This window comes from Terrapene carolina, unplaced genomic scaffold (assembly GCF_002925995.2).
Source record: "Terrapene carolina triunguis isolate 2854851 unplaced genomic scaffold, T_m_triunguis-2.0 Scaffold85, whole genome shotgun sequence".
Classification (NCBI taxonomy): Eukaryota; Metazoa; Chordata; order Testudines; family Emydidae; genus Terrapene; species Terrapene triunguis.
In genome coordinates this window covers 12,239,382-12,250,892 of record NW_020664436.1, presented here as the reverse complement: position 1 = coordinate 12,250,892, position 11,511 = coordinate 12,239,382, and the positions used below count along the sequence as shown (strand labels likewise).

The following is an 11,511-nucleotide window of genomic DNA, read 5'->3' as shown; positions in this document are numbered from 1 at the left end:
CCTTTGTCCTGACGCTGCCAGTTCCTGGGTGCTGTGTATGCTCCCTCCACCCCGAATACACGCAGGGGACTGAGTCCTAGGCCGGGCCAGGGCACAGGCGATGCTTGCAGGTGCGAGAGTTTCCCTGACTGGGGCGCGGGCGCCCCTTTCTCCCTTCTCAGACACTGGAACCTCTTTCACTCTCCAGCTATCTTGCCGGACCTGCCACCTCCCACGGGCTCTGTCCGGAAGTAGATGGCGCGCATGCCCGGTGTGGCAGCAGCCTGCAGCGCAGTGATGGCGGCGCTGGCGGTGGTCGGTTTGAGGGAGCTGGACGAGCCTGATGAGGAGGATGGAGCCGAATCCGGTTTCACGCTGCAGGAGGTGCTGCGTCTCGGGGGCACCAAGGTGAGAAGGCGTCGGGGAGGGACGGCAGCGCGGTGCTGGCACGCGCGTGAGCACGTGGGGCCCTGAGAGGGCGCAGCCCCCCCTTCTCCCCCGCCGCCGGAGGGGGGGGGGCGCGCGGGCCTGTGCCCCACCCCTCCCCGCGCGTGGAGTGGGGCCGCCCGGCCGGCGCGAGGGCTGACGCGGGGGGGAGAAGTGCAGCCGGCAGGCCGGTGACCCTCCCCCGCGCACCGATGGGGGGGGGGGGAGCGTTTTGTTTATAAATGTCAGGCGGGCAGCCGCTATGGGGCCTGTAGCAGTTCCCAGCCAGAGTCTCTCTTCTTGCACGTGTAACAGTCTTGTCCGTGGTCCCCTGGCACCCGCCTGTCCTGTGTGATCACTGTTCCACTCTCTGAATCCCCAAACTGGCCCATGAAGAAAAACCACAGCCTCCTTGGCACTCCCGATGAGTGTTTTTCCCTCTGTATAAAAAATAAAAAAATATATATGGAGATATACCTATCTCATAGAACTGGGATGGACCCCGAAAGGTCATTGAGTCCAACTCCCTGCCTTTACTAGCAGGACCAAGTACTGATTTTGCCCCAGATCCCTAAGTGGCCCCCTCAAGAATTGAACTCACTCCCTGGGTTTAGCAGGCCAATGCTCAAACCACTGAGCTATTCCTTCCTCCTGTATATCATTTGTATGGCACCTGTTAACGTTGCTGTTTGCCTTTATAAATATTTGATTTTTTGTGTGTGTGCTTTTGCTTCATGCAGCAAGATTATATCATGCTGGCTGCTCTGGATGAGACAGAGGACCTAGTGGATGGTGGTAAACAAGGAGCAATTGATGACCTGGGGCAAGGTGAACTAGAAGAATTTATTAAGTCACTAGGTGTTTGCAAATATTCAAAAAAAATCATGGTGGTAGAGGAGAATGAAAAAAAGGACAAGCCAGCAAAGAAAGAGAAAATCAGCAAAAAGGAAACCAGTGCCTCTTCACTAGAAGGAAAGAAAGAAAATCAAGTCAAAGAAAACAAAGGAAAAGCACAGATAAATAATGGCAAAGACGGGAAGAAGAAGCCAGCTCAGCGTAATGAAGAGCACATTCCTACAGTGCCAGTGGTAAAGAAAGAGAAACAAGAAGAGGTGTTTGAATTTCATGCTAGGCAAGTACTGCTGATCAAACCAGGGGGCAAATGGTATGATCTGGAGTACACCAATGAATTCTGTTCTGAGCAACAAAATCAGGTGTTCATATCAAAGTATAAAGCCTTGGCCCAAAGACTGTATCAGCAGGAGGCAGACCTGTATAAGAGTAAGACAAATCTTCAGAAGGGGGCCTCCTCAGCTTGGATGAACAATGTTGTGTCATCAGGTACGCTAGCTGACAGAATGGCAGCCATGACCCTTCTTATCCAAGATGGTTCTGTCCACACTCTCCAATTTGTTGAGACCTTGGTGAACCTTATCAAAAAGAAGGGCAGCAGGCGTCAGAGCCTAATGGCTTTGGATACTTTCAAGGAGCTTCTCCTCTCAGATCTTTTACCAGACAATCGTAAACTCCACACTTTCTCTCAACACCCTTTCAACAAACTGGAGAAGCTTTCGAGTGGCAACAGAGATTCAAGGGACAGGCGATTGATATTATGGTACTTTGAGCATCAGCTGAAACACTTGGTGGCAGAATTTGTGCAGGTATTAGAAACACTGACTCATGATTCTCTGGTGGCAACTAAGGCTCGAGCCCTTGCAGTTGTTTATGAGCTTCTCTGTAACAAGCCAGAGGAGGAGAAGGCTCTTCTTGTGCAGCTGGTAAATAAACTGGGAGATCCTCAAAACAAAATAGCCACCAAAGCCTCTTATCTTCTGGAGACCTTACTTCATAAACATCCAAACATGAAAGGAGTGGTGTGTAATGAAGTTGAGAGGCTTCTCTACCGATCAAACATTAGCCCGAAAGCTCAATATTATGCAGTTTGTTTTTTAAATCAGATAGTCCTCAGCCATGAAGAAAATGATCTGGCTAACAAGCTGATAACTCTATATTTTTGCTTTTTTCGGAGTTGCATCAAGAAAAAAGAAGTTGAATCCAAAATGCTTAGTGCTCTACTGACTGGGGTGAACAGAGCTTACCCTTATGCTCAGATTGGTGATGAGAAAGTGAAAGAGCAGATGAACACCTTGTTTAAGGTGCTACATCTTGTGAACTTCAGCACCAGTGTGCAGGCCCTGATGTTGCTTTTCCAAGTAATGGACTCTCATCAGACTGTATCAGATAGATATTATGCAGCATTGTACAAGTAAGTGATTGATAAATTCTCTGACTCGGTGATCTAAATTTCATTTTACGAAATGGTAACTGTTAACTAAAAATACTGTTGTTGAAGCACTTGATTTTGTTATTAATGGCCTCTCTGGTCAGTTTCCAATCTTGCTGTGCTAAAATTTCTGATGTTTGTTATTAAATGTTTACCTATGTGTCCATCCCTCCTATAATGCACATTGTACAGACTAAAGAAATGGCAATTGACATGACAGTCACACAGGTCATCAAAACAGAACATTTAAACTTAACCCATCGGTCATGCATTGTTTTCCAGTTGCATGTTTTAGCTCCATACTTAAAGTTTGAAACTTATTGATAGTCACCTTCTTCTGTAACCTGTATTCTAGCTGTCTAATTTTTCTTTTAATAACAGTTTGCCTAAACTCTTGTATCCATACTTTTGTGGGGGGCAAGATGTTGAGAATCCATGGGTTCTCAACCAGGGGTACACAGAGGCCTTCCACGGGGTGCATTAACTTATCTAGATGTTTGCCTAGTTTTACAATAGGCTACATAAAAAGCACTGGCGAAGTCAGTACAAACTAAAATTTCATGCAGACAATGACTTTTTTATCCTGCTCTATATACTATACACTGAAATGTAAGTAAATACTATCTTACAATTGATTTATTTTATAATTACATGATAAAAATGAGAAAGTCAGCAATTTTTCAGTAATAGTGTGTTGTGACACTTTTGTATTTTTATGTCTGATTTTGTAAGCGAGTAATTTTTAAGTGAGGTGAAACTTGGGGTACGCAAGACAAATCAGACTCCTGAAAGGGCTACAGTAGTCTGGAAAGGTTGAGAGCCACTGAGTTAGACTATGCTAGAGGCTCTGCATTTTAAAACCATCCTTTTTGCAGCTGACTGTTAGGAATTCCCTTCAAAACCTTTATATGTCACTTCTTAACTGGCCAAGGAAAGCCACTGATTAATCCAAGGTACTCATATTCCCCTTTGTTCCTAACATGCTGCTTCTGCAGTGCCTTCCAGCCCTAGCTGACCTGAAGAATAAGATAGTGGAATTCTGATTTGGCACCAGGTGTTTGCCCTGACTGTGGAGTGCTCCAGTGAGCTGATCCTTTTCTTTCCACTTTTTAAAATAGTTGTTTCTGTTCTTTGAAAGTGTGAGGAGATTACATAGATCAATTTAACCTATTCTTTTTGACATTTTAAAACCTGATCATGAAGTTTTGCTTTCTATTGAGAAATGCCCAACCTTTTCTTAAACACAGATTGTTTCTCTGTCACCTGACAGTTCAGAAATGTGTTTTTCATGTTAAATATTGTATATAGATGTCCCAACAGTTGTCATCATTAACAATTCAGTATTCACTGTACTATTTTCCTATACAGTAGAATAAGAACTAACTACTCTTTTAGATACCACTATGTAATATTAAAAGGTAAATGTTAATACTAATGGTAATAACGCTATAATAGATAGATAAATAGAAGCAAATGTTGCTGATAATGTTTTCTATGTTTTCCACAGGAAGCTGCTGGATCCAGGGTTAGCAGCATGTTCCAAGCAGGCCATGTTTCTTAATCTTGTTTACAAGTCTGTGAAGGCAGATGTTGTGTTGCGGCGGGTGAAGGCCTTTGTGAAAAGATTACTTCAAGTCACCTGTGGACAAATGCCACCATTCATTTGTGGAGCCCTGTATCTTGTGTCCGAGATTCTGAAAATAAAACCAGGATTACGAGTTCAACTACAGGATCATGTGGTATAGTGTGACTTTTAACAACTTCTGTAATATTGTGTTGGGTCTCCACTTACTAGCTTTGATAACACTAAAACCTTTGGGTTTTTTTCCAGATCTGTTTTTCTTGACAAGTGATTCTGGTCCCTTTGGCTTTATTAAATGTATTCATGAACTTCTCACTAGGAGTAACTAGTAATAGTTGATTTCTCATCTGGTCTTTTCCTTAATATACTCAAACAATTTTATATGTGGCAAAAAACAGAACAGATTTGTATTCTAGGCAGGCCCAGAGGCTCCAGTCAGGAGGAGGGGGCCTCACTATGCTAGGTGTTATGTAATAATCCTGCCCCCAAGAGAGTTATCTAAATAAACATTTATTTGTGTTTCACATATTTCTTCCTCTCAGTCCTCTTGGCTTCACCTTTGCTGCTTGACTCAGCTTTTCCCCTTCACTTGTGCCTGGAATCGCCTTCCATGTGCCTTCTCTCCTCCTTGAAATTTACTTTTTCCAAGAATATTTCCTACTTTGTTCTCCTTCCCAATAATCTCTCTACATCTTTACATTTCCTGAACAATTTGTCCTTGACATGTGTTTGTCTTGTCTAATTTAGGACCCAATTCTGCTTCCTTTGAAGTCAGTAGGAATTTTGCTACTGACTATAGTGGGTAAAAGATCATGCCTTTTACTTGTAAGCTGTTGAAGGCAGGTATTTTGTCATTATTTTGTAAAGCACTGTAAATTATATTTAGTAATGTTCCAGCATCAATGTTTTGACAAGAAATAACTGACATGGTTTGATCAGTGTGTCAACCATTTAGCTTTCACAATTCTTTATCCACATCTAAGAATAGGTTAGGCAAGCATATTTCATACTACTTGGGTAATAATTTAAAGTTCTCAGTGGATTATGGGTTGCTATGGAATTACTTCAAAGGTAATCTGCACATATTTTGACAGAATGATGTAAAACAAGGGTATACTTTGAATATAATCCCTGAACATTGCAAGACTGGTGATTTGCAACCACCACGAAAGCCTACTGGATCATGGAACCTGTTCTCTTCTGCACTAGAGATTGGAGGAATGGTGCCACTAAGTCCTGTTGGTTTTTATTGTGTGATGTTATTTTGCCTTTTCTCCCATTTGTGCCCTCAGCATTAAGCTGGCCCCATGCTCCTGTGGGATTCTCTGATGGTTATGTCATGACCAGCTTAGTAGTGTATATTTAGAGATTTCCCTTGGGTCTGCATATACTAGGAAAGTGACCTGCTGATGGTCATAATTTCCATCAACAGATTTCCCTGATTCACCCCTCTGGCTGCTAGTGTCGAAAGGGGCCAATCCATTTTCAATACCATTACAGAAAGTGCCCTAGTTACTAGTGGAATGTAGAGTGCTTAGTATAAAGGTGTTGGAAAGAGTTTTATCTCCAGCAGCCAAACTGTTTTCAAGACCAGTAAAGAGCAGGTCAGGGAGAAGACATTTAACAGTGGGATGTTTTCCTAGGCCCATGGTGTTAAGAGTCAGTGATACTATGTTTCAAGTAATGTGGCAAGAATAAAGTAAGTTATACATACACTGACATGCCAAGTGCCCCTCTTACCACTGTTTGAAATATTAATAGATTTTGAAGGCCAGAAAAGACCATTACGATTGTCTAGACTGACCTGATGCATAACACAGGCTATAGAATTTCACACAGTAATTCCTCCATAATGCCCAAGAACTTAAATATCTACAACACCAAGATCACTTTGTTTATATTTTTGTAGGTTACCTTTAACAGAATTATGTAATCTTGTCAAACTGAATTCATAACCTATTATTACTGCTATATAGAAATGAAACAAGTCATGAAAGAATGTTTTACCTAGGAGTCTGAAGAAGAAGAACACTTTCATGACCTGGAAGAAGCTGAAGAGGATGAGGAAAAGTTCACAGATGCAGACAAAGAAATGGAGGCAGAAAGAAAGAGCATGATGGAAAGTTCTGTCAAAGCAGATGATACAAATTCAGCAGCCTCCTGGGTGCATCATCAGAACATGGGCGGTAAATTAACTAGAAAATCTAAGTCATATTCAGCAATATTGTTATTTTCTGGTACATTGATCAGAACTCTTAGTGGAAAAATGAAAGAATAAATTAAAACATTACTTTTAATCTCTAAATTAGTCTGATCCAAAGGAGTCAACCTTCAAATAGAAGATCTCTTCTATAATTTGTTTTGAATATAAGTTATGTTCCCTTATGTTTATGTACATGTATGTTTGAAGAAACTTAAAGCTTTTATGCTTGCTTCAGGTGGAAAGAATTCAAGTTGCTATGATCCATTGCACCGAAATCCATTATTCTGTGGTGCTGAAAGCACAAGTCTTTGGGAATTAAAAAAGGTAAAGTGTTCTTATGACTTTGTTTAATATGCTAAGGCCCAGTTAAGCGAGAAAACAATTTGGCTTTAATGTCATGGACTATAGACTTATCTTTGCTCAAACTCACTCTTAAAATGTCACAAAATTCAATAACAGTTAATCATGTGGGAGTAATATTGGATGAAAAGGATATCACTTATTCATATTTAACTTGCATAGATTACATGTCATGTCAATAATTATACAGGGTGTGTGGAATTGCAACATTTAGATAGAGATTAGAACGATAGCAACAGATCTTTTCCATGCTCTTACATTTGCATAGTTTTTTGTACTGAATAAGGTTGTAGTACAAATAGTTATATCAAGCTTTAATCTTTATTTTGTAATAAATTCTTCAGCTATTCTCAGGCAACACAAATCAGACTTTCTTTAATTCAAAGTGGCTATGATTTGTGTAGCAAGTAGCTGAACAAAATTCTAGATTCTTACAATGGGGACATTCCAAGATTCTGCTAAGACATCATGTATAATGTTGCTGTAGCAGTAGTCAAATAGGAGAGGCTTTTGTTTTCTGATTGCACACTTCTTTTAAGCAGAAATATACAAATGTTTTTATTTTTTAGCTTTCTGAACACTTTCATCCATCTGTGGCTCTTTTTGCAAAAACTATCTTAGAGGTAAGTAATTTACCATTCCATAGTGTGAAATTTCCATTTTGTATTGGCATTACAAAGACTGGTGAATCACAAGTATAAAACTTAATGGAATAACTAGGGCCCCAACAGTCTGTGGTTTACTAGATCTAAACTTTGTAGCAGGGCTACCTGATTTCTGGGAAGTAAAAGCACTTGAACTCTGCAAATATAGCTAGAAATTCTGCGACATGAATTACATGGTTAAAATAAAAGTTCAAAAAGAGTGTTTTTATGGATTTAAATATTTAACCTGAATGAGAAAATGCTTAGGAGGAGCCAATATGGATGGCTTTTTCTTCATAAGATCACATTTCCACACAGAGTGGGCATGGCCAGCTGAGGTTTCACAGACCTGGCAACATATCCTCTACTTTTTGCACTGACATTTGTTGCTATGGTTTGATGAACTTTATGCAGATTAGTAGGTGTCTCATCCCACTGACTTTTCTATTGGGTTTTCTTGGATTTGGGTGCAGATGGAGGATGAATTTACTTTTTTCAAAATGTCATGGTGCCTTTTTCTGCCATATGGGATTCATTGCTCTTCTTTTGTTGCCTAAATGTATATAAATATTTTAATGGAATTTATTTCCTCAAAGAATAAGAGGGCTGTGTAAATTTGCAAAATGTTTAACCTGCTTGGTTCTGGTATATAGACTTCAAGGATTAGGGGCCTCTTCCTACCAGTCCTTGCATAGCATTTTGATTGCAAAATGATCAATCTGTTTGTACTGGTAAATTGAGGAATCTTACTTTGACTTTTCAAGAAATTAATGTGCACTTCCTTTTAAAAAGATGTTTCCATGTGCTCATAATATAAGAATCCCACTTCTCTAAGCTTCAGCTTCAGATCCCTAATTGAAATGCTGTAATTCTTATTATGAATCCTTTCAGTTAACTAAACCAGGCTGAAAGGTTTGTGTACTCGAAGGAAAGTTGTGTTAATTGAAAGTACAGAGCTATATACATAGTACTGTAACTGCTCTCACATCTTGACTTATTTTTTGAGATGCATTTTTGTCTAAGGGCCTTTTTAGGCATATTTGTCTACTTGCCACCCCTGCATAAGAGCGAAGATCCTTTCTCCAGGCTTTTCCAGTTTTCTCTGTCACTTAGTCTCCTGACAATATCTTCCGAATCTCACTTCTTTTAAAGTTGTGGTTATAAAGGATTAGCTCCAATACGTGGGAACTGGTTTTGTATTAATCTAAGACATGTACAGTATGGTGGTGGATGCCAAGTAAATGCATGTCATAAATACTAATGGTAGAAGAGGTGAGAAGTGTTCATATAAATCAATACTTGGATAATATTAATGTTCTTTTTATTTTGAGTGCTTTTCACAAAATGACAATGTAGTCAGAACAAATGCTTTTTATGGCATTACGGTGTTTGATACTATGCTGAAGTGAACACATACAGTGTTTTTTAAACATACACTTTTTAACTCCGAGATTTTGTTTTGACTGTGTGATAGCTAACTAGTGCTGGGCATAGATTGTTTACTATGATATATGCACCTTCTTATCTAAAGGACTTTAAAGTTTGTAATTGATCAAGAGCTTCAAAGTCTATGCAATAAACCCATAACAAGGCTATTGGAAGGTATCATTGAACTGTTGCACTGGTCAAGAGCTGGTGAAGGTGTCCTAGAGCTAAGGAGAAAAATAAAGCACAGAAATTGAGACTCTGAAAAGAAATGTATTAACTTACAGGTTCACATAATTAGATATCCTCTAATTTAGTTTAATATTGTATTCTTTTTGTTTAGTGTTCGTTTGATGCTAGAACTTTATGTAATTTGAGTTCATTTCTTGTGTAGTTTGAAATTAAGACTTTGACGGTTTTTGGCTTTGTTTCTTCCAGGGTGATTACATTCAATATGCAGGTGACCCTCTACAGGATTTCACACTAATGAGATTTTTGGATCGCTTTGTGTACCGAAATCCCAAACTTCATAAAGGCAAAGGTGGGAACCTTTCTATACATTATAGGACATGATCTTTATTGTTGATATATATAATAGTAATGTGAAACAACACATTTTTATTACATTTCATTGATTTGTGTTCTACCACAGAGAACACCAGCAGTGTGGTAATGCAGCCAAAGAAGAAACAGTTAATGAATGATGTGCGTAGTCTTGCTGGTAAGTGGAAACATTTCCAATTGAAATATTGCAATGGCTAAGGAATAATAATGTTCACGGTGGTGCACATAAGGTGGTAAATGTCTTTTGTGTGTAGTTGTTGTCTTCAATATACATATCTCTACCCCATGCCATGAACATTATTTCTGTTTCATCAAGAAAATAATAACAAAAAGAAAATTGTTCTCCAGAGGCAAGCAAGTGATATGTGATCCTTGCTCTTCAGTCCAAGCTTCTTACACATGAATATGTATGGAATGTTCACAGCTCAAAATTCAGGGCTGTTAAACCACCTTATCAGCAGGGGGTGCACGCCTATCTGATAGAGGCATAACGGTCATAACAGTCTCAGCTATCATTTTCTGTATCTATTAATGAATAAGAAAATCCTGTAGCCTTTGCTTCTGCACATGGCTTGGTTCAACACATTTCCTGATGCACTTTTTTACTGTTTTTTAAATCTTTTCTTTATGCTTGTAGTTCATTCACTGTCAATTTCTTTATAGTGAAGTCGTTTCTTTTCCTTAGGCAATCAGTGAGCTGTTGCTCTCTGGTTAGCCATCATACAGAGAAATGCACATTAGCAAAGGAAGGGGTAGAACTACTGAAACAGCAGACGTTGCTGTCCATGAAACCCTGAAAGACCCTACGGGAATATAGCAAATGGAATTATTTTTGTAGTTTTCATGTGCAGGACAAAGCTTTCTCATTTGTTTTATGAGATGCTGCTCCAATAAGAGGATTTGGGGAGAAAAATAGTCACATAGCTCATGAAAAGGATGGAAAATAGCAGAATAATTGGCTCTTGTGACAAACATCCCTGCCAGCCATGCGTCGCTAAGGTAACTTGGGATGTCCAGCCATGCTTATTGAATGATGGGTGCAGTAACTGCCAACAGTGGCACATTAAAGGCATATTCTGGATTTTTGTGATTTCCAGTTTCCCTAAGAGAGAAGCCAGTTGCACCAGAGGCCTTGAAAGGCACATGAATGTGGAAGGAAAATGGGGGTAGAGGAATTAAAAAGCAAGGGGGGGAGACAGATTGGAAAAGAGGTGAGCCTCTCTGTAGCTAGTTATGGCCTTGCAGGGGAATAGGGAATAGCAGAGATCCTGCTTCACCCTCCTTTTCTTTCCCATTCATTTTCCAGCAAGTGTAACGCAGTTATTGACAGATCCTATGCATCTTTTTCCACTCTCCTCTTCTACTGCCAGAATGTATTTCCTCCCTCTCCTCTTCCTATTTCCAGCTGAATTCATGAGGGTTTAAGGGGCTCATGAAAATAAAACTATGTTCACATATTGGTGTGTTGGATATTTCTAAAAAAAGAACTTCCTAGATAAAAAAATCATAAGCTAAAATTGTGCCATTGTAAAATATATGTATATTTAAATCATTATTTGACTATTGTATTCATATTAAAATAAAATTTGAAAGTCAGGAAACTCAGTTCTACAATTAACAGCCATATGGGTGACCTTTATATCAACACCGGTACCTACCTACCAGAAACTCCTTTACTCCTCACCTTTTACTCCTGAGGGAATTATGCGCCACTGGATGTGCGCAGAATTAATGTCTGCTGCAGATTTCTTTGCTTCCTTGCAGAAAAATGACTTTCTGACAGGGAAGCAAAGGGAAGCCGCAAGAGCGGTCACATGCCCCTCCCCAGCAGCGTGGGTGCATTGTTTCGGGCATCTGGTGCAGCTGGCGGAGAGGTAAATCACTGTGTGGAAGCGGGGCTGGGGACGATGCCAGGTCAGACCCATCCCCTGGACCCCTGTGCATCTGAATCCCCCCTCACCCACGCACACTCCCTCCCCCCATGGAGTCTCCTGTACCCGGACCCCCCACCTCCATGCACCTGGCTCTCCCCAGCCCTATCCAG

At 40.2% G+C, this 11,511-nt stretch overlaps 1 protein-coding gene across 1 annotated transcript in view; it reads left to right on the top strand.

The window, feature by feature from the left end:
• Window positions 1-136: 136 nt before the first annotated feature.
• Window positions 137-11,511, top strand: part of CEBPZ (CCAAT enhancer binding protein zeta) — a 25,492-nt gene continuing 14,117 nt past the window's right edge. The window contains exons 1-8 of the mRNA XM_026649631.2: window positions 137-387; window positions 1,146-2,671; window positions 4,197-4,428; window positions 6,283-6,457; window positions 6,710-6,798; window positions 7,404-7,457; window positions 9,342-9,444; window positions 9,556-9,624. Coding sequence (XP_026505416.1) covers window positions 235-387; window positions 1,146-2,671; window positions 4,197-4,428; window positions 6,283-6,457; window positions 6,710-6,798; window positions 7,404-7,457; window positions 9,342-9,444; window positions 9,556-9,624 — 2,401 coding nt within the window. The 5' untranslated portion in view covers window positions 137-234. The remainder of the gene's footprint in view (window positions 388-1,145; window positions 2,672-4,196; window positions 4,429-6,282; window positions 6,458-6,709; window positions 6,799-7,403; window positions 7,458-9,341; window positions 9,445-9,555; window positions 9,625-11,511) is intronic.